This window comes from Chiloscyllium plagiosum, unplaced genomic scaffold (assembly GCF_037043375.1).
Source record: "Chiloscyllium plagiosum isolate Xiang-an unplaced genomic scaffold, Cpla_swu_hap1 HiC_scaffold_21, whole genome shotgun sequence".
Taxonomy (NCBI): domain Eukaryota; kingdom Metazoa; phylum Chordata; class Chondrichthyes; order Orectolobiformes; family Hemiscylliidae; genus Chiloscyllium; species Chiloscyllium plagiosum.
The window spans coordinates 45,127,963-45,150,193 of NW_028270159.1; the positions used below are offsets into that span (position 1 = coordinate 45,127,963).

The window sequence follows — 22,231 nt, forward strand, 5'->3', positions numbered from 1 at the left end:
AAATCTTTTCTGAACCCTTTCACGTTTCACAACATCTTTCCTATAGGAAGGAGGCCAGAATTGCATGCAATATTCCAACAGTGGCCTAACCAATGCCTAACATGATCTCCCAACTCCTGTACTCAATACTCTGACCAATAAAGGAAAGCATACCAAACGCCTTCTTCACTATCCTATCTACCTGTGACTCCACTTTCAAGGACCTATGAACCTGTACTCCAAGGTCTCTTTGTTCAGCAACACTCCCTAGGACCTTACCATTTAGTGTATAAGTCCTGCTAAGATTTGCTTTCCCAAAATGCAGCACCTTGCATTTATCTGAATTAAACTCCATCTGCCACTTCTCAGCCCATTGGCCCATCTGGTCCAGATTCTGTTGTAATCTGAGGCTGAGCCCAATATTAACATAACTTATAGCATACAATAATTCTACAGTGAAAAACAACTTTTCTGCTCATGGAGCTATAAATCCCCCACTGTCTCCAACTCAATAGCTTGTGTAGTTGTGCTGATATTTCATTAATACAATGGTCAATCTATACTTTAACCTTCTGTCATCTGGGAAAGTACTTGGCTTCCATTTGGTTTTTACTTGGCACAATTGAGATGACACATTGGTATGGGGAAAGTGGAGTTGAAGCCCGAGATCAGCCATGATCATGTTAGATGGCAGAGCAGGCCTGGTGGGCCTGACATTCGATTCCCTGAGACACCAAAAACAATCCATCTCTGTCTTAAACATATTTAACAGTGAAGCATTAATAACGCTCTGGGGGAAGTGGCATGGTGGCTCAGTGGTTCGCAGTGCGGCCTCATAGCCAAGGACCCAGGTTCGATTCCAGCCTCGGGTAACTGTCTGTGTGGAGTTTGCACATTCTCCCCACATCTGTGTGGGTTTCCTCTGGGTGCTCAGATTCCCTTCCACATTCCAAAGATGGATTGGTGAGGTCGATTGGCTATGCTAAACTTCCCCATTGTGTCTAGGGACGTGCAAGTCAGGTGGATTAGCCATGGGGAATGCAGGGTTACAGGGACAGCATAAGGACTGGGTCTGAGTGGGATGTTCTTTAGATTAGATTAGATTACTTACAGTGTGGAAACAGGCCCTTCGGCCCAACAAGTCCACACCGCCCTGCCGAAGCGCAACCCACCCATACCCCTATATTTACCCCTTACCTAACACTACGGGCAATTTAGCATGGCCAATTCACCTGACCTGCACATTTTTGGACTTGTGGGAGGAAACCGGAGCACCCGGAGGAAACCCACGCAGACATGGGGAGAACGTGCAAACTCCACACAGTCAGTCGCCTGAGGTGGGAATTGACCCGGGTCTCTGACGCCGCGAGGCAGCAGTGCTAACCACTGTACCACCGTGCCGCCCTCGAAGGAGGCGCCCTGGCTATGAGGCCGCACTGCGAACCACTGAGCCACCATGCCGCCATGCCACTTCGGAGGAGCAGTATGTACTCGATGGGCTGAATGGCCTTCTACCACATTGTAGGGATTCAATGAGAGAATTACAAAGATTCACAACTCTTTGTGAAGCAATTTCTTCTTATCTCAACCTGGATTGATCAGTCCCTGATCCTGAAACTCTGTCCCTGTGCTTTAGATTCCATGACCTGCAGAAACAATCTCTCAGTGTCGGCCTTTCAAGCCTGAATCCTGTATGACTCAATGAGATCATCTGTCATTTTACTGAACTGCAGAGAATGTCAGCCCAATTTACTCAACCTCTTGTTATCGGACAACGCCTTCACCTCAGATAGGATCTTTATGTACAGACATGGAACAGGATTTCTCCATTTCTTGAAGACTAATCCACATTCAAGCTTGAAAGAGTACAGTAGTGATTGATTTACACCTTCAGTTAGTGCTCCTATCACACTGTCATGAATATCATTATTGGAGGAACTGGTTATACCAGACCCTCAATTAAAATCATGGAAGGATATTTTAACCATGGCTATTTTAGATGCAATATAATTTTGAACCACATACATCAAGGTTTGTTTTAATATGAAATCCCGGGTCCTTAAATAATTCTCTCATTTTTCCCTCTGTTCTCATCAAAAAAACAGATTAAGACTCAGTAAAGGTCAAGTGGCTAATTTCTTGTTAATCGTAATTTATTTTCATGAATACTTGAAATGTGATATTAACTTAACACTGCCTATAAATTTGAAATAAGCAGTGACATATTATGCTTAAGTGCTTGTGTCACTTGCCTCTGAACAGTGACATGTTGAACTGCCTTGCCACTGATAATGTAATTAATGATGAAGGTGAAGTGTAACACAATCTGCCGTTGCTGCTGCCACTCTGATGCCATGATTTTCTGTGTGGTTAGCCCAAACTGCTTATGGTGCAGTCATATTGTCCCTATCCCAGAGCATGGAGACCTAGCTTCAAATCTCACTTGCTCCATAACATATGTAATAACATCTCTGAACAGGCTAACCTGAAATAATCCATTTTCTATTAACATCAAGCCTGATCAAAACTGTTGTACATCTGATCTTAATGTGATAATTGGTAAATGATCAAAACAAATTCACAAAGTAGCAGTCAGGTCAATCAAACTTAATGGCTTTCTTTGAGGGAGTGTCTCTGGAGACTTATCAGGATATGGCAATAAATGTACTATACTATGAAACTTGACTTTTCCGATGTTCTGACCTCTTCCCTGAATTATTTGAATGATACAGATTCCAAACCAATAGTCCTGTACCTTTCAGACAGTTATATGATGTCACAACATGTGATATGTTGATATAAAAGTGCCTATCACACCTTCACTTTCTATGTAATGAACTCAGTGTAGAGTCCTCAGTCAGTCAGAGTCATGGAGATGTACAGCATGGAAACAGACCCTTAAGTCCAACTTGTCCATGCCAATCAGATATCCCAACCTAATCTAGTCCTGTTTGCCAGCACCTGGCCCATATCCCTCCAAACCCTTCCTATTCACATACCCACCCAGATGCCTTTTAAATGTTGTAATTGTAACAGCCTCCACCACTTCCTCCGGCAACTCATTCCATACACATACCACCCTCCGTGTGAAAAAGTTGTCCCTTATATTTCCCCTCTCAGCCTAAACCCATGCCTTCTAATTCTGGTTTCTCCCACTCCAGGGAAAAGACTTTGTCTATTTATCCTATCCATGCCCCTCATGATTTTATAAACCGCTATAAGGTCACCCCTCAACCTTTGATGGTCCAGGGAAAACAGCCTTAGCCTATTCAACCTCTCCCTATAGCTCAAATCCTCCAACCTTGGCAACATTCCTCTAAATCTTTTCTGAAGCCTTTCAGGTTTTACAACATCCTTCCAAGGAAACCAGAATTGCACGCATATTCCAAAAGTGGCCTCACCAATGTCTTGTATAGCCGCAACTCCTGTACTCAATGCTCTGACCAATAATGGAAAGCATACCAAACATCATCTTCACTATCCTAGCTTCCTGCGACTCTACTTTTAAGGAGCTATGACCCTGCACTCCAAGGTCTCTTTGTTCAGCAAAACTCTCTCGGACCTTACCATTAAATGTAGAAATCCTGCTAGGATTTGCTTTCCCAAAATGCAGCACCTCGCATTTATCTAAATTAAACTCCATCTGCCACTCCTCAGCCCATTGGCCCATCGGATCAAGATCCCATTGTAATATGAGGTAACCTTCTTCACTGTCTGCTACACCTCCAATTTTGGTGTCATCTACAAACTTACTAACTATACCTCCTATGTTCCTATCCAAATCATTTATATAAATGACAAAAAAATGTGGACCCCTTGTGCATTCCACTGGTCACAAGCCTCCAGTCTGAAAAACAACCGTCCACCACCATCCTCTGTCTTATACCTTTGAGCCAGTTCTGTACCCAAATGGCTAGTTCTCCTTGTATTCCATGAGATCTAACCTTGCTAACGAGCCTCTCAAGAAGAAACTTGTCTTACTGAAGTCCATTTCAATCAAAAAGAAATTGGAAAGGCAGTTGAGGGCAATAAACTTGCACACTATTGGGACAGAGTAGTTGAATGGGACTGACAGGATTCCTTTACAGAAAGTAACATGTAGTTGACAGACTACATAGCCGTTCGGTACAGCTGCGATTGTGTAACAATAACATCGGTAAGTACAGAAAACAGACTGTGGGCAAGACTGTGATATTATAGCTGTGTAAACAGTGCTCTTAATGCATTTCAAAACATCTGTCTCAACAAGACCCTGACTCTCTGTGTTATATGCTATACAGCTTTATGTATGGGAAATCATCTATAGATGAGGAGAAATGTTTTCTCGTAGAGGGAAGTGAATCTGTGGAATTCTTTATCACAGAGGGCTTTAACAATTGGGTCATTAAATATATACAAGGCTGAGGGATAGACTTTTAATCAGTAAGGGAATCAAGCGTCATGGAGAAAAGGCAGGAAAGTGAAGGTGAGGATTGCTAGATTAGCCATGACCTCATACAACTCCATCTGCTCCTATATCTTACATCAGGAGATGGTCATTATCCAGTACCTGTAGGGTGTGAATGTTGCTTGTATTATTATCCCAAGCCGAAATGTTGTCGAGGTTTTGCTGGGTGAGGATATGAAAAGCTACAGTGAGTGGGAAGTTACAAATCGTATCAAACACTGTGCAAGGATCAGCAAAAATTCTTACTTTTGATTTTAGAGAGAAGGTAATTGAAGATGTTTGTAGCTAGGACACGATCATGGAGGAACTCCTGCAGAGATGTCCTGGAGCTAAGATGACTGACCTCCAACAACCACAACCACTTTCCTATGTGCCAGGTATGACTCCAACCAGATTAGACCTTTCCTCCTGATACTCATTGACTCCAATTTTGCTAGGGTTCCTTAATGCCACACTCGGTCAAATGTGGCCTTGATGTCAGGGACTGTCCCTCTCACCTCCCTTCTCGAATTCAGTTCTTTTGTCCATGTTTGAACCAAGGCTGTAATGAGCTCTGGAGCCAAGTGGACCTGGCAGGGGCCAGGCAGAGAGTCAGTGAGCAGACTATAGATTAATTAGTGTCAGTTAACGATACTTTCGGCAACACAGTCAGTTACTTTGCCTTTGAATAAAAGCAGGTAGATGGGACAGAAATTGGCTGGACTGGATTTGTCCTGCATTTCCAACACCTCCACATCACTGCTTTCCTTGAGCATAGTTGGGTAATTTTCCACATTGTTCAGTGGACATCAGGGTTATACTGGAGCAATCTGGCCAGAGATGCAGCCAGTTCTGAAAGACAAGCCCTCAATATCACAGTCATGCTGTCGTCAAGGCACACAACCTTTGCTGTATGGAGCAAACACAGCTATTTCTTGATATCACGTGGAGTTAATTGACCTGACTGAAGACTAGCAGCTGTGATGCTGAAAACCTCAAGAGAGTCTGAAATGCATCATCCACTCAGCACTTCCGGCTGAAGGTAGCTGCAATCAATTCAGCCTTGGTTTTCGAACTCTCTATTGTTCATGCTTTGTTTTTTAAATACTCATTAACAGGATATGGGTGCGGATCGCTGAACCAGCATTTATTGCCCATTCCTAATTGGCCAGAACTTGCTCCTTCCTTTAGTTGTTTGATTCTCCACCATCATTATCAGGGAGGCGATGGTCTAGTGGTATTATCGCTGGACTATTTTTCCAGAAGTTCAGCTCATGTTCGGAGGACCTCGGTTCAAATCTTGCCATGGGAGATGGTCAAATTTGCATTCTGCCATCCTCACCTGGTCAGGCCTGCGTGGGACTCCAGACCCACAATAATGTGGTTGACTCTTGATAGCCTAACCAGCCACTCAGTTTCAGGGCAGCTATGGAGAGGGATTAAATACTAATCATGCCCCACTAGGTGAATAATAATAAAAAATTAACGACTGAATGTGGCAGGACTTAAAAGCTTACATCTGATCTGTTGGCTGTGGGATCGTTTAGCTTCATCTTCAGCATGTTGCTTCTGCTGCTTAGTGCACAGTTATGTCCCATGTTGTAGGAGAAAGCGAGGACTGCAGATACTGGAGAGTCAGAGTCAAAAATGTGGTGCTCGAAAAGCACAGCAGGCCAGGCAGCATCCGAGAAGCAGGATGAAGGGCTCATGTCCAAAATGCCGACTCACCTGCTCCTCGGATGCTGCCTGACATTCTGTGCTCTTGCCCAACATAGTGTTTGCTACAGTTCTTGCAAGGTATTTTGTAAATGACATTAGTTTCGCTTGTTGTCTGTACAGGGTCTTTCAAGTTCATTAACTCCTGTTTTAGTGTGTTAGTGGGTTTGTGGGCTACCACAATATGTAAACTCCACACAGACAGCTGCCTAAGGCTGGAATGCCCTGATGAAACACTTACGCCTGAAATGCCGTCTCTCCTGCTCCTCAGATGCTGCCTGACATCCTGTGCTTTTCTAGCGCCACACTGTCCCATTTTGTAGCTTTGCCAGGTTAGTACCACAGTCATCATAGAATCATAGAATCCCTACAGTGTAGATTTTAGATTAGATTACAGTGTGGAAACAGGCCCTTCGGCCCAACAAGTCCACACCGACCCGCCGAAGCGAAACCCACCCATACCCCTACATTTACCCCTTATCTAACACTACGGGCAATTTAGTATGGCCAATTCACCTGACCCTGCACATCTTTGGACTGTGGGAGGAAACCGGAGCACCCGGAGGAAACCCACGCAGACACGGGGAGAACGTGCAAACTCCACACAGTCAGTCGCCTGAGTCGGGAATTGAACCCGGGTCTCTGGCGCTGCGAGGCAGCAGTGCTAACCACTGTGCCACCGTGCCGCCCACAAACAGGCCCTTCGGCCCAACAGGTACATACCGACCCTGCAAAGAATATTCCCCCCCAAACCCATTCCCCTACCCAATTACTCTACATTTAGATCTAACTAACACATCTCTGAACACTACGGGCAATTTAGCATGGCCAATTCACCTAACCTGCACATTTTTGGATTGTGGGAGGAAACTGGAGCACCCGGAGGAAACCCACGCAGACACGGGGAGAATGTACAAACAGGCTGTAAGTTTGCTCGCTGAGCTGGAAGGTTCGTTTTCAGACATTTCATCACCATACTAGGTAACATCATCAGTGAGTCTCTGGATGAAGCACTGGTGGCATGGCCCGCTTTCTACTTGTGTGTTTAAGTTTCCTTGCATTGATGTCTTGGGTGGTAAATGGGATCCAAGTTAATGTGTTTGTTGAGAGTTCCAGTTGGAATGTCATGCTTCTAGGAATTCTCACATGTGTCTCTGTTTGGCTCGTCCTAGGATGGATGTGTTGTCCCAGTCGAAGTGGTGCCCTTCCTCATCTCTATGTGAGGATACTAGTGAGACAGGATCATGTCTCTCTGTGGCTAGTTGATTTTCATGTATCCTGGTGGCTAGTTTTCTGCCTGTTTGTCCAACACAGTGTTTGCTACAGTTCTTGCAAGGTATTTTGTAAATGACATTAGTTTCGCTTGTTGTCTGTATAGGGTCTTTCAAGTTCATTAACTGCTGTTTTAGTGTGTTGGTGGGTTTGTGGGCTACCACGATATTTGCCTGAGGCTGGAATCGAACCCGGGTCCCTGGCGCTGTGAGGCAGCAGTGCTAATTGCAGAGCCATCGTGCTGCCTGACCCTCGGTGCATACACATGATGCGGTTCTCGGAATGTTTTCCTATCGATCTCAAAGAGCCAAGGTTGGTCCCCTCGGCTTGACTGAGACATATCTGGACCACGAGTACAGACTGTGAAGGTTTGTGGGATGCAAGATCTGATCTGAATCTGTCCATTTAATACAATGCTAATGACATACAACATACTGGAAGCCCTTAGGGTGAAGATGGAGCATGGAGTTTTACTTGTCAGCAACCCAATGTCCCCTCAGGTCAAGGATCAAACGTGCTGTTCTGTGTAGCTCACTGGGTGGCACGTTTACACCGTTTCACTCAGACACAAACATCTTGTGTCCAAAGCAGCAACTTTTGAGCATTTAGAGGCAGCTCACTGAAATCATCCCGCCCTGACATAGCCAAGGGCAAGGAATTGTCGTCACCACTGCAACAAAAATACATCCTAGTCCAATGAACCTGTAAGGATGGCCATCAGAACAGAACTGGGTTCATTCTAGCATGACCACCAAACCTGCAGAGAAGCCACAAGCTGGTCAGTCACAGAGACGAAGATGTTCTAACTGTCCAAATCACTTATAATATCAACAGTGTTCAAAATAAATATCACATTAAAATATGCTTCGGATCAATTTTTCTAACCCATTTTCATGGAATGTCTAAAAATGATGCAAAGAAATGCTTCATTGGTAATGATACCCTTCACCACGGGAGAATTGATCTGGCTGGCTAATGGCTGACAGTGTCATACAGCCAAATTAAGACATGAAGAAAAGCACACGCTGCCAAAGTACTTGAAGGGATTAGATCATTCCCGCTGTAATTCATTTTCTTCATATGCTACAAGTCAGTACTGCAGCACTGCTTCAAATGATGATAAATTTGTAACAGTGCCAATGACATGAAATCTGTACTAATTTATACTGAAAGCAAGATTCTACAATGCTGGAAGAAACATAGCCATTCCACATGGAGCTGTTTGTAGATAATGGAAAAGATCTAAAAGGCCCGCGATGGCCCATCCTCAGACTGCAACGGTGCTGCTGCTCCCATGTTCCTATTCCCCATCCAATCCTCTGCTGCTGCTATCCTCACTTATTCCAAGTCTTACATCAGCCCTGTGCTCATTGACCTACTTTCACTCCAGGTCCATGGATGCCTCAGGTTTGAGGTTCACATCCCTCTGTCTCTTTGAACCTCTCCTTCCTCTGTAACATCCTCTCAACCTCAAGTCCATCCTCCAATGCTGGCTTCTTGTGTCTCCATGACTTCCTTCACCCTTACAATGGCATCCATGTCTAAATCTGACTCGAGCTATGGAATGTCTTTGTCCTCTCTCCTCCCTTACCATTACTCTACTGTTTGGCCAAGGCTTTGGTCACTAGTGCTAACATGTCCCCCTTTCATTCAGTGGTGTCCATTTCTGTTTCATTACATACCTTAGGATATTTTACTATACTGAATGATGGTCGTGGTAATGTCTCTGTTGTAGAATTAGAAGCTCTGGGTCATGGGTTCCATTCCTACTACAGCAACCAGTGGAAATTGAATTCAATTAATAAATTTAGAATTGGAAGATCGTCTCAATGATAGATGGTGCCACACCTACCATCTGGCTCACTCATGCCCTTTAGGGAAGGAAATCTGTAGTCCTTTTTAGGTTTCACTTATACGAGACTCCAGACCCGCAGTAATGTCGCTAACTCTGAACCAGCCTCTGAAATGGCCGAGCTCGTGAACAGAGTGGTTTGCTATCAGGGTCAGACAACAATCTCACCAGCATCACCCACATCCCATGAAAGATTATTGTCACGGCGATTAAAAAAGGTCACTGCATCAAATGTGAACAAGAGATTTGACAGCACGGTCAGCCCAACGATCAGGAGGAAGGATTCTTTATTCCACTTGTATCTTTTTGTTACAAATGCGAAGGGATATTAAGATTAAACAAGACTCATAATATTTACTTGGACCAACCTGTGTTTTACATCTGACTGTCTGTTTGATCCTTCTCTCCTTAAGAAGTCTCCTTCCTCCAAAGACACCTTTCCCTCCTGACCATACACCTTCTCTAGCCACCTTGCTCAATTGCCTCCCTGACCATCGCCATCTGATGATGGAGGTTCTGTTACAATCATTTTGCATCTGGGCCTCTGGATACAGTCTCAATGCTTTCTTCACCTATAGCGCAGCTGCTGTAGCCAGGGCTGGTGCCAGGAATGTTTAATGAAATGGTAAAAGCTCCTTCACATTTGGTGCCAACATGTGTAGTAACATTCCACTCTCCAGTGCTAAATGTGAGATGCATGCAGTAATGTACAAATGTCTTAGAGTAAGATAAAAGGCATCGAGGGCTGGAATGCCTGTACAGTGCTGTACTGTTCAATGTTCTAATATGCACAGCAAGTTTATTTCACCTATGAAGACTTGTCTTACATGACTTTTATTTGAATCTTTAACAAAAAGGAAGTAAATATATGCAGAAAACTCAGCATTTTATAAATTGCTCCTGAATTACTGAGCAGCAGAGAACATGGATATGTTTTACTTACAGGAGTTCTAAGACCTATTGCCAAAGATCCCTGCACCTTCCCTTGCCACCGCAAGAGGTGTAAAACATGCACCCACACATTCCTCCTCACCTCTGTCCAACGCCCCAAAGTATCCTTCTGCATCCGGCAGAGATTTTCCTGCACTTCCAAATACCTCACTTAATGTGTCTGTTGCCTTCTCCTCTACATCGTGGAGATAGGATGCCAACTTGCGGAACGTTTTAGAGAATACCTCTGGGACACAGACACCAAACAACCCCACCGCCCCGAGGCCAAATTCTTCAACTCCTACTCGCACTCAGCCAAGAACATGTGACGAAGTTGAAGGAGTGTACTGTACCTTCAAGAGAGAGTGAAAGCTGTTTTGCACGGAGAGTTTGCAGGCACCTGTCATGTGACTGACTAGCAGTCTCAGAGTGTACTAGAAAGTTGAAAATATGTAAAATTTGGCTGTGAAACAAATACCTGAGCTTTGGTTGCTGTTTTGACAACTATTCAAATTGAACTGGTCAGTTTAAATTATGCCCCAGGATACTAAAAAACAATTGATTTTGACTTCATTGTTTTGCCAAAATCGAACCAATGAGATAATCCAATGCTGGGGGTATAAAGAAGCTGACATTTTGACAGTTAGAGACAGAGGCCAGAGTAACTGTCAGCAATACATTCTCTATCAAAGGTACCTTTTTCATACGAAACACCTTTGCAACAAAAGACAGTTGACCCAGGGAGATATACAGCCAGAGGAAGACAGACACCAACGACGACAGCCACTGTAGAGTTTTGAAATTAACTTGATATACTTTTAATATGGGTTTTTATCAAAACAGTATATTGTTATAGAGTGGGAGGTAGATAACAAGCAGTTAGGAGAAAGGAAGCTTCGAGTTTAAATAGTTGTTGTTTAATGTTCAGTTTTAGAGTTAAAGAAAATAATATCAATTTATTCTTTAAATAGTAGAATTTGGGAGTTCTCTGTCACTCATACTTTAACAGATTAAGAGGCGAGGTGAGCTTTTCTGTGTGTGTGGTTTAATTAGCAGAAGGGCTCACCGCTGTGTCATAACACATGGAAGTCCTGGGCCGCCTCCTTTACCAAATCCTAGCCACCCAACGCCTGGAGGAAGAGCACCTCAACATCTGCCTTGGGCCCCTCCATCCACATGGAATCAATGTTAATTTCACCAGTTTCCTCATCTCCCCTCCCCCTACCTTACCCCAAATCCAACCTTCCAATTTAGCATTGCCCTCTTGAATGGTCCTACCTGTCCATCTTCCTTCCCACCTTTCCGACCTATCACCATCACCATCCACCTTCATCTACCTATTGCATTCCTAGCACCCTTCCCTCCCTAGCCTCATTCCTTCCTATATATCTCTCAGCCCCCTTGGGCCTCTCACATTCCTGATGAAGAGCTTATACTGAAAGTGTGGACTTTCCTGCTCCTCGGTTGCTGCCTGACCGACTGTACTTTTCCAGCAGCACACTTGTAGACGCTGATCTCGAGCAGCTTTCTCCTATTGCCAAAGACGACCAGCAAAACAAAGGAACAAACTCTAAAGTCTCATTTCTCGTGTGCACGGCTTTAGATTGGATTAGATTACATTACAGTGTGGAAACAGGCCCTTCGGCCCAACAAGTCCACACCGACCCGCCGAAGCGCAACCCACCCATACCCCTACATTTACCCCTTACCTAGCACTACGGGCAATTTAGCATGGCCAATTCACCTGACGTGGACATCTTTGGACTGTGGGAGGAAACCAGAGCACCCGGAGGAAACACAAGCAGACACGGGGAGAAAGTGCAAACCCCACACAGTCAGTCGCCTGAGCCCGGAAAAGAACACTTCCTTCAAATCAGTAAATAATTCTCTACAAACAGATTCTCGATTTCACTGCCAACACTAAACTGGCAGTCAGCAAACTAACAGCAGATAAAAATAGTCCCCCTTTATGAAATGGACCAGAATTTGATGTTCATTTAATGCTAAGGCCAACAACACTTACTGTATTTTATGTGCAAAGAGTCCAACAAGTTCAGGAAAATGGAGGAGGAGTTGAATGACTAAAAATGAAATTGTAACATTTCCTCATTCCATTATTAGTTCTTTACAACAGCATAATGCGGATAGTTTGCAAATAAATTTCCTTTTCTTACTGATGACTTGGTTCCTAAACATGCTGCAAAAGATTAAGTCTTGTCATCACTAGTGCAAGCACACTCTCAGCAATGGGACAAATATTAATGACTGCCAATCAGCCTCTCGCACATCAAAAATTACCTATCAGACTAGATTCTCATGTCTTCTACAGATATCTTAAATGTTACACAGTGATTTTTCTCAGATTAAATCTATCAATATCCCATGAATCCAGACTCTAATATAATTGAAGACAATCTGTTCCTACTCACCCTGCACAAACCTTTCTTCCTAACTTTAAAGCAATTCTATATAACACCCAATTATTTTCTTAGGCTTTCCGTTGCTTTGAATTTGTATCCCACACATGAAGGAGGATGGTGTTGGAGCAATTCACGGTGCACCAACGTTAGTTTACAAATATGACAGTTTGCTGCTACATTACACTATTCAACTAAACCCAGTGGGCAATCCAGTGACAGGACTCAGTTGGCGAAACAGCCAGGGTGTGATGCTGAACAATGCGGTTCAATCCTCTCACCAAATGATTGGAGCCTGACTTCTCAATGAGTCCAATAATGATGCACAGCCCAAATCATGACCAGCAGCCCTCAGTCAAGGAGATAAAAGCAAGATACTACAGAAAGTGGTGGAAATACTCAGCTGGTTTGGCAACATCTGTGGAGAAAGAAATAAGAGGTTTAATCAGAGGTTTATAAAATCATGAGGGGTATAGATAAGATGAATGATAGGTGTCCTATCCCTAGGGTGGGGGATTTCAAGACTAGGAGGCATATTTTTTAACAGGTCAGGAGAGAAAGTTAAACAAGACACGAGGAGCAATTTTTTTTTGTAAACACAGGAAGTGGTTCATGTGCAAACTTCCAGAAGAGGTGATGGATTCAGATACAGCCACAGTGTTAAAAAGACATCAGTACAGTACACAAATAAGGAATCTTTGGAAGGATACCAACCAAGCGCAGGCAGGTGGCACTAGTTTAGGTTGGGATTACGGTTGGTATGGACTGGTTCGACTGAAGGGTCTGTTCCATGCTATATTGTTCTATGACCCTTCTTCAGAGCTGAATGTATATGGAAATGCAATGGATTTTATATATGGAAAGGAAAGAAGAACATTATTCAATCTCTCCTGCACTCTGCCCTATCCCAGACCTTTACTTTTGTTATTTTTCAACAGCACACAGTCCATGACATTTATACTGGTCTTCACTCCCATAGCAGACTCAAATCACTACCTCTGTTGCTCTCTTCATAGATGCCACCAGACCAGTTGAATATTTATTGCATTTTCTCTCCATATCTCAAATAATGAGGATGCTACATAAAGAGGTGGAGACAGTTTACTTATATCACAACTTCTTGAGTGCTGCAAATTAATATAATCCAAAATTGGGCATTTCAGCTTCTAACTTCACACGTTCAGGCTTGGTTATCCTACAAGTGGCACAGTTTGATAACCTCCTTTCTGCTAACCCTCCTACAGTACAGCTCTCATTTCAAACACCTCACCTGAATGTACTGCACAACTCACGACCTCAAATATCATTCACAAATGCCATGTCACTGACTGTTGGCCACAGTTGTGATATGGGAAGTTGTGATAATTACATCAAGCAGTATGTAAATCCTCAAGAAGCAGGGCGGACTTGGCTTCAACAATTGTTGTTTCATCGTCTGCAGAATCTCTAATACCTGCAACTTCAAACAGGGGGAGGAATTTGCCTTCATTCTCCCACTAATATGCCCTTGAATGCAAACTGAAGTTCCCCTTACCTCGATCTGTAATAGTTTCTCTCCAGCATTGAATGCATCCCAGCTTTCAATATCCAGCCCACTATCCACCGCAGAAGGATATGATCCAAAGCAAAGGCGGAAAACCTGGAAAACAAGACGGCAACTGAATTAACTATTTGACAAAATTATTCACCAGTCTTCAATGGATTTTCACAATGCTCATCATTATTAGTCTTAGTTCTATGCATAGTTAATACAGTCAGTCACACATTGAGCACAATGCATTCTTGTGATTTATTCGGTGGATTCACAATCTGTGCAGGAAAAACAACTTAGTAATCCCAATTGGTTGATTGTCATCACATGTACCGAGGTATAGTGAAAAGTGGTGTTTTTCCCATGTGTTATACAGGCAGATCATATCATACAAGGTGTATCAGGGTCACAGAACAGAGTGCAGAATACAGTGTTACAGCTGCAGAGAAGGTGCAGAGAGAGGCTGTGACCAAGAGAGCGAGCGAGCTAGAGAGATTAGAGTTAACATTTGAGAGGTCAGTTCTGATAACAGCGAGGAAGAAGTTGTTCTTGAATCTTTTCATATGTGTACACAAAGGTAATACCAGTGACATAAGGAAATTCTATGCAGCACTAAAATCTGTCTATGGATCTCAAATTCAGAACCATTAGAGTGCTGATGGCAAGACCCAATACACCAATGAGAAGTCGGTCCTGAAGTACCAGTTGGAACATTTTGAAACACTCATGAGCACCAGATCAGTGTGCACAATACTACCATCAACCACATCCAACATCTGTCTGTTAACGAAGAATTCAGTGAGAACACAATTCTAGAGGAGACATCAACTAGATGAAGAGCTTAAGTCTCAAGGTGGTTATTAGAATTTTACCTGAAGCCTTGAAGCACAGTCAACCCTGCTGTGTACAGAGTGGGAGTGCTGCACTGTCAGACATGCCCCTGCGAGATGAGATGATAAATCTAGACTCTACTGAACCTCTCAGGTGGTTACAAAAACTCCCAGAGCATAAGTGCAAAAGATGAGTTGGGCAATTTCTCGGAATCCAGGCCAATCATTTAATCTTTCATCAACACCACACCAGACCGCTTGGTTATCATCACACTGCAGTATTTTGAGAGCATTTTGCTACTATGTTTCCTAAAATACCACAGTGATTGACCTACAGAAGTGCAGCCCTGAGATTGAGAAAGGCACTTTCTAAATGCAAGTCATATGTTGAGGGAGCTTACATCATTCTGACTTGTCTACATTCTAAAAGGTGCTTCAGAAACAGCAGTTACTATCGGCTACATCTAGCAATAAAACAAACACCTTCATCAACTACAAAAACAGAAATTGCTGTGAAAATTCAACAGATCTGGCAGCATCTGTGGAAAGAAAGCAGAGTTAATGTTTCAGGCCCAGCGACCCTTGTTCAGAACTGATTGTAGCAAAAACAAATATTGCTGGGAAAACACAGCAACAAACACCTTGCCCTGTCAAACCTAATGCAGGGACTTCTAGCCTTGCTGCATGCTGGGACAATCGGACTTCTGATGTAAATGGTTTCAGCCAAAATCCCATTCTACAGGGATGGAAGAACGGGATTTGTGTTGATGGTTCCTAACGTAACTCAATATCGAGACTGCACTCATGAAAGACACTGACCTTTATTCCATTGCCAAAAAGATGGGAAAGAATTAGCAGTTGGTGGGGGGGTGGGGTGGTGAGCCACTGTAAGCCAATTCTACATATTTACAAATTTGCTTTCAACTTAGCATTGAAAACCTTGGTGCAGTTATAGAGTTACAGACACGTCTAGCAACAAAACAGACCCTTTGGTCCAACTTGTCCATGCTGACCAGATATCCGAAATTAATCTAGTCCCATTTGCCAGCATTTGGCCCATATCCCCCTCAGTCCTTCCTATTCATGTACCCATCCAGACGCTTTTTAAATATCATAGTTGTCCCCACTCCCACCACTTCCAGAGGTAGCTCATTCCACACACGCACCATTCTCTGCATGAAAAGGTTATTCTTTAAGTCCCCTTTAAATCTTTGCCCTCTCACCTTAAACCAAGGCGCTCTAGTTTTGCGCTCTCCTACCCTGGGAAAAGACCTTGGCTATTCACCCTATCCATGCTCCTCAGAATTTTTATAAAACTCTGTAAGATCACCCATCAGTCTCCAACATTCCAGAGAAAATAGTCCCAGCCTATTCAGTCTCTCCCTATTGCTCAAATCCTCCAACACCAGCAACATCCTTGAAAAACCTTTTCTGAACCCTTTCAAGTTTCACATTTTTCCTATAGCAGGGAGACCAAAATTGAATGCAGTATTCAAAATTGGCTTAACCAATATCTTGTACAGCTGCAACATGATGTTCCAAATCCTATACTCAATCACAGACCAATTGAGGCAAGCATATCAACTTCTACCTGTTCTCTCACATTAAGAAACAGTACTGAGAGAGAAGTGAAGATGGAGAGAAATAGGTGGCTATCAGGCTACAGTTTCATCTTTGGTACTTTAAAGAGTTAATTACTTCAAACCAAATCTTTAATGCAGTCCGAATTGCTTGCATTAGTGATATCAACTGGAGTTTTGTTTAAACTTTATGTTGAATACAAAAATCAGAGTATGCACTGCTGGAATTCTTGAGCCCCTGGAACCAGCTCCATGATTCAGTAAGATCATGGCTGATCTGGACCGAGCAAAAATTCTCGCTGGCTCATTCTTGAAAGCTCCATTTGTTCCTGAATCCACAGCCTTTTGCAGGATAGAGTTCCATATTTCAATTACCCTTCAACAGACTATTCAGTGACCCTCAGCGAGGAATGTAAATGAGATGCACTGACAGGATTGTGAAAGGATGAAGGACCGAAGGGCACAATTTTAAAATGTTCAGAAGCCAATGCAAAGTGAGGAAAAGATGCAGTTAGGGGATAGAATGCACAGTCTGGAAATGAGCTGAAGGCAGCAATGTTTCTCAATGACCATCAATATACATGGCTATGGGGAAAAAGCAGAAGTTTGATTCTGGCCAAAACGTTCGAAACAGCAGAGGAGTCACGATAGGTCAAACGGCCTCAGACAGTACTGTGACTGTTTTCCGATTCGGAGAGGATTGGGCTGGGATTTTGAAGCCCAATACTCAGGCAGCTGCTGACCTCTACCATGTGGGCTCTTAAATGAGGAACATGGGAAGTAACAGTGACAGATTATCATTGGAGGTACCATCATGGTCAACTGTGTATTACCAGCAGAAGAAAAAGGGGAAATTCAATATCAAAACTATGGTGCAATTAATTTCTGCCAGATTTGGAGCATCTAGCCCATCTCTGTGAATTATAAGTTTTTTGTTTCATAACGTTTTTGTGTGAAGCAACTTGGAATGTTTATCCATTTAAAGAAGCTATACAAATGTGAATTTCTGTTGTTGTATAAGCTAAAGCATCCAAATGTGTTTTACGTTCAGCAATGATCTGATCGTGCAGGAGTGACATAAAAGGCTCCCCTGACCCTAATGATATATTTTTGGGTGAAATTGAAATGACCCAGCAGTCAGGAGAGGAGTAGGAGTGCTGGGTGGTGAATAGGGTTAACAATAAAGTCTAGGGCAAGGTAACCTCATCCTACTGCTGAAGCAGCTACCTCGGTTTTGTGGCTGTGTGCCATGCAAATTTCAGGGTCCCACTCTAGAGTGACGCATCACCTCACTGTAAGAAGGAAATCATGTCAAACAGATTTGAGTTTTTCCAAGGAGTGACTAGGTGTGTAGATTAGGTTCGTGCAGTTGATGTGGTCAATTTGGACTTCACTCAGTCTTTGACAAGGTCTTACATCATAGACTACCGAGGAAGCTAAGATCACATGGGATCTGGGCAACTGGAATCCAAAATTGGCTAAGCGGCAGAAAGCAGAGGCTGATGTTATTGCGTACTGAACTGCTGCATCCAGAGGCGTACCACAATACTCGGTGTTGGGTCTCTTGCTGCTTGTTGCATATATTAATGATCAAGACACGAGTGTAAGAGGTATGATCGTTAGGTACACAGCTAACAGTAAAAGTGGTGGTGGGGCAAATAGTGAGAATGAAAACCTTAGAGCACAGGGCGATACAGACAGGCTGATCCGATGGGCGAGACAGCGCAAATAGAATTTAATGCTAAAAAGTGTGAGGTGATTCATTTTGGGAGGACTAAGACGGCAAGGGAGTACAGGATGAATGGAGGAACCTTCGGAAGTACAGAAGATCAGAGGTATTTATGTCCAATGATCCGTGAAGACAGTAGGACAGCGAGATAAGGTGGCGAAGACGACAGATGGGAAGCTTGCTTTTAATAGTCAAGACATTGACTACAAAAGCAAGGAGCTCATGATGGAACTGTACATTACTTAGGCCACAGTTGGAGTAGTTTGTGCAATATAGATCACCACACTATCAGAAGAATAGGGTTAGAGAGAGGGGTACAAAAGAGATTCACCAGGATATTGCTTGGGCTTGAGCAATTTGACTATGGAGAGAGATCAGAGAGACTGTAGTTGTTTCTCTTAGAGTAGAGAAAGATGGCAGGGTTTGGGGTGCGCAGTAGTGACAGGGGAGATAAGGAGAAATGTTTCCCCTTAGTACAGGGGTCAATAACAATAACAGTTTTAAGATAAGGAACATGAATTGAGGAAACATATTTTCACACAGAGTGGCGGGTATCTGGAACTCACTGCCTAAAATGGGTGGTAGAGGTGGAATCCTCAAGACTTTTTAAGAGCTATTTAGGTGAATATTTGAAATGCCATAGCATTCAAGGCTATGGGCCAAGTGCTAGAAAACTCCCTAAGGGACACGCAAGTCCTGGGTCTCCTCCACCTCCAAATCAAAGCCATCCACATTCTGACCTCAGGACCCTTGACCCACACAGCATCAACACAGACTTCACCAGTTTCCTCGTCTCCCCTTCTCCCCCTTATCCCAGATCCAATCCTCCAACTCAGCACCGCCCTCTTGAGCAGTCTTACCTGTCCATCTTCCTTCCCACCTATCTGCCCCAACCTCTCTAATGACCTATCACAATCACCCCCCCACCTGCCTTTCCCCGTAACCCCACTCCCCTATTTATCTCTCAGCCGCCTTCCCCCGGCCCCCACATTCCTGATGAAGGTTTCACAGTTGAAATGTTGACTCTCCTGCTCCTGGGATGCTGCCTGACCTGCTGTGCTTTTTCCAATACCACGATTTTTGACTCCGGAAAATGGAATTAGAGGAGATAGATGTTTGATGACCAGCAGAGAAACAATGGGCTGAAGGGTCTCTTTCTGTGCCGTAAAACCTCTAAGACCCTTCTGTACTATTTAAAGCAGGCTGCCGCTGTGCAATTGGGAGCAGGATTTGAAGTTGACAGCTGACTGGAGATTTCCAAGGGCTTGCAAAATCCTGAAGCTAAATGGAGATATCAGCTGCTGGGTGAAATAGCCCAGTGCACGTGAATCACAAGCAGCAGGTGAGCTTCTCTCTACACACTACCCTCTTAAGCAAACGGTCTGCTCTCCACATGCCTCATACCTTCTCACTCAATTGCTGGTCCAGGACCATCCACCCTCTTTCTGCCCACAGGTAGTGTGAGAGGCCATAATTAAGGATGAAATGGCAGGATACTTAACAACTCTTAATACAATCAAGTTATTCCCTGACTGTACAAATAAAATCAGTGACCACACAATGTTCAACATTTAGTTAGAAGGTTACATTTGAGGCTTTCAAATAAATAACAGTTCATTGTTCAGTTTCATTGTACTTCAGTAATCAAACACAAAGTTCCATGTTATTCCCTATGAATCACACACTTATAATAATTATGGAGCAATGCAATTACCAAGCAAGTTTTGCGTGCCAGTGCCCACTCTAGCCTCACACTAAAGAGTTCAGTTGGACCTTGATCTCTGCATATTTACCAGGAGAGACTAAATTGGCCAGAATTGTGAAGAAACAGCTCACTGTATGGGAATAGTTAGCATTGGCGTGTTGACAGCAGGGTGATAGCACTGTACTACCAGTTGAATAAAGACATTTTCTCCCCCCTGAGAAGTAAGGTTTCATTTTTTAATACAAGCACTTTTCATTATTTAAAAGGTATAGGTGTCAGATCATTTAAAACAAGTAAAAATAGTGTGAGGAATGTACACGTAATATGGAGAAACAATAATAAACAACAGCAAGTCCGAGTGCTCATACAAGACTTGAATTACAACATTTTCAATGGCATTGCTGAGTGTTTCAGAAATTTTGCAGCTAAGAGGAGGCTGAGTGTAGAATTAGAAGGTTTTGAGCAGAATTAGCAAGTGTTGATCCCCTCAGAGTATTATGTTTTTTCTTGGTTTATTGTCTAGATATCAACCTTTCCAAATAGAGAGTAAATAAATTCAAGTCCCTTACAGGAATAAAGCAATGTCTGCATGCAATATAGTTTAAGAGTGTAGGTTGAGATGAAATTGCCTAAAAAAAAACTAACAAGATTAATCTACTTTACTTCTCCCTTCATGGCCAAAACCCAAACCAATCTTATTGGGAATTAGTTAAAGACATTGGTTAAATAAAAATGTACAATTCTAATCTTTATTAGGAACTTCCCTTCATATTTAAATAATACAGAATGTAGACTGTGAGCATTAAAGGCATTTTTGTTCATTGCTTTCGTGTTCTGAGGGCATTTTAAACAAAATAATTACAACTCTTAGAATGCATTACACAATGTAAAAATCAAAACCATTTTAAATTGCAATTATTGATTTGAACAACATGCCACACTGTAGTTAAATAAACAATAACGTGATCTGCTTTTATTTCCTCATTAGGTTATTTAAAATGGAGTTAAATTATTTTATTGTAACCCAGTTACTTTCACTGTCTGCCGACTGGTCTTTCTGACTTCGACCTGAGTGACTTCCACTTGTAAGGATGGGTAGAGAATGAGGAAGTGGGATGTTAAAAACAAGACATTTGTCACCATTACTAATAATCAGTCAATTACATAAAAGATTCTTTGGAGTTGTGAGTACACCGTAGGGAGCTATAATCCTGCCACTGCACTGCACGTACTCAGTGAACAGTGACAGGACTGGGAAGCCCCATTCACAGGAGGCGCAGGTCCCAGAGGGATGTGCAAACCTGTGACAGAAAATCTCATCTGGACACAGAAATTGTTTCATCCTGGCAGTTATTTGTATTTTTTGTGCATTTTAGACTTCATTACGCTACATACAGGTAGTTCTTCTATAACGTGATGAGGTTACATTCTTGTTCAACCTCACTTTATAGAAAAATCATGCTTTAGAAACAGCGCTTCAAGTGTTGGCGATGTAATCGCATTACAGCCAACACACGTTTTAAAAGTTCGCGCTTTAGAAACAGCGTCTCCAATTGGTCGATTGCGTTACAGCTAATTCGCGTTAACAAAAAAACCCATTATTGCAGAACAACCTGGATTCCAGTTGTAAGCAGAAACTAACTTAGCAACTAAAGCATTTAAGAAGGGAAGTCCGCAGGAATGACCCTAACCTCTCAGTTGGTTCCCACTTGCTCCAACATTTCTGTGGTGGGCCTGCTGCAGTGTTCCAATGAAGCACAACACAAGCTCAAGGAACAACACCTCGATTTCTGCCGAGGGACCTTTACAACCTAATGGTCTCAACATTGAACTCCCTATCTTCAGAAACTGACCGCATTCTCTCTTTCCCATCTTCCCCACATCCTTGTCTTGTTTGTCAATGAATGCTGGAAAGCAGAAACAAAAACAGAAATTGCTGGAAAAACTCAGCAGGTCTGGACAGCATCTGTGGAAATCAGAATTAACAAAACTGAGAGTGACCCTTCTTCAGAACAGTGTTGAGAAGCAGAATTAATAAATGTCCACAGGCACAAAAGATTCACTTTGCTTCTCGCTCTATAGATGCTGCCAGACCTGCTGAGTTTCTCCAGCATTATATGCGTTTGCATCATAAAAATACCCATTTTCTCACAGGTTTCAATCCCAAAGAGTTATACCGAAACATTAACTCTGTTTCTCCCTCCACAAATGTTGTCAGACCTGCTGAGTTTCTCCAGTACTCTCTTGTGTTTGGTTTTAAAAAG

General features: G+C 42.9%; 1 protein-coding gene across 4 annotated transcripts in view; it reads right to left on the reverse strand.

Annotated features, from left to right (window-relative positions):
- The window catches only part of abca2 (ATP binding cassette subfamily A member 2), a 559,549-nt gene that overhangs the window by 298,082 nt on the left and 239,236 nt on the right, over positions 1-22,231 (reverse strand). For all 4 annotated transcript variants that reach the window (XM_087998533.1, XM_087998535.1, XM_087998534.1 and 1 more), the window contains exon 6: positions 14,127-14,231. In XM_087998533.1, coding sequence (XP_087854659.1) covers positions 14,127-14,231 — 105 coding nt within the window. The remainder of the gene's footprint in view (positions 1-14,126; positions 14,232-22,231) is intronic.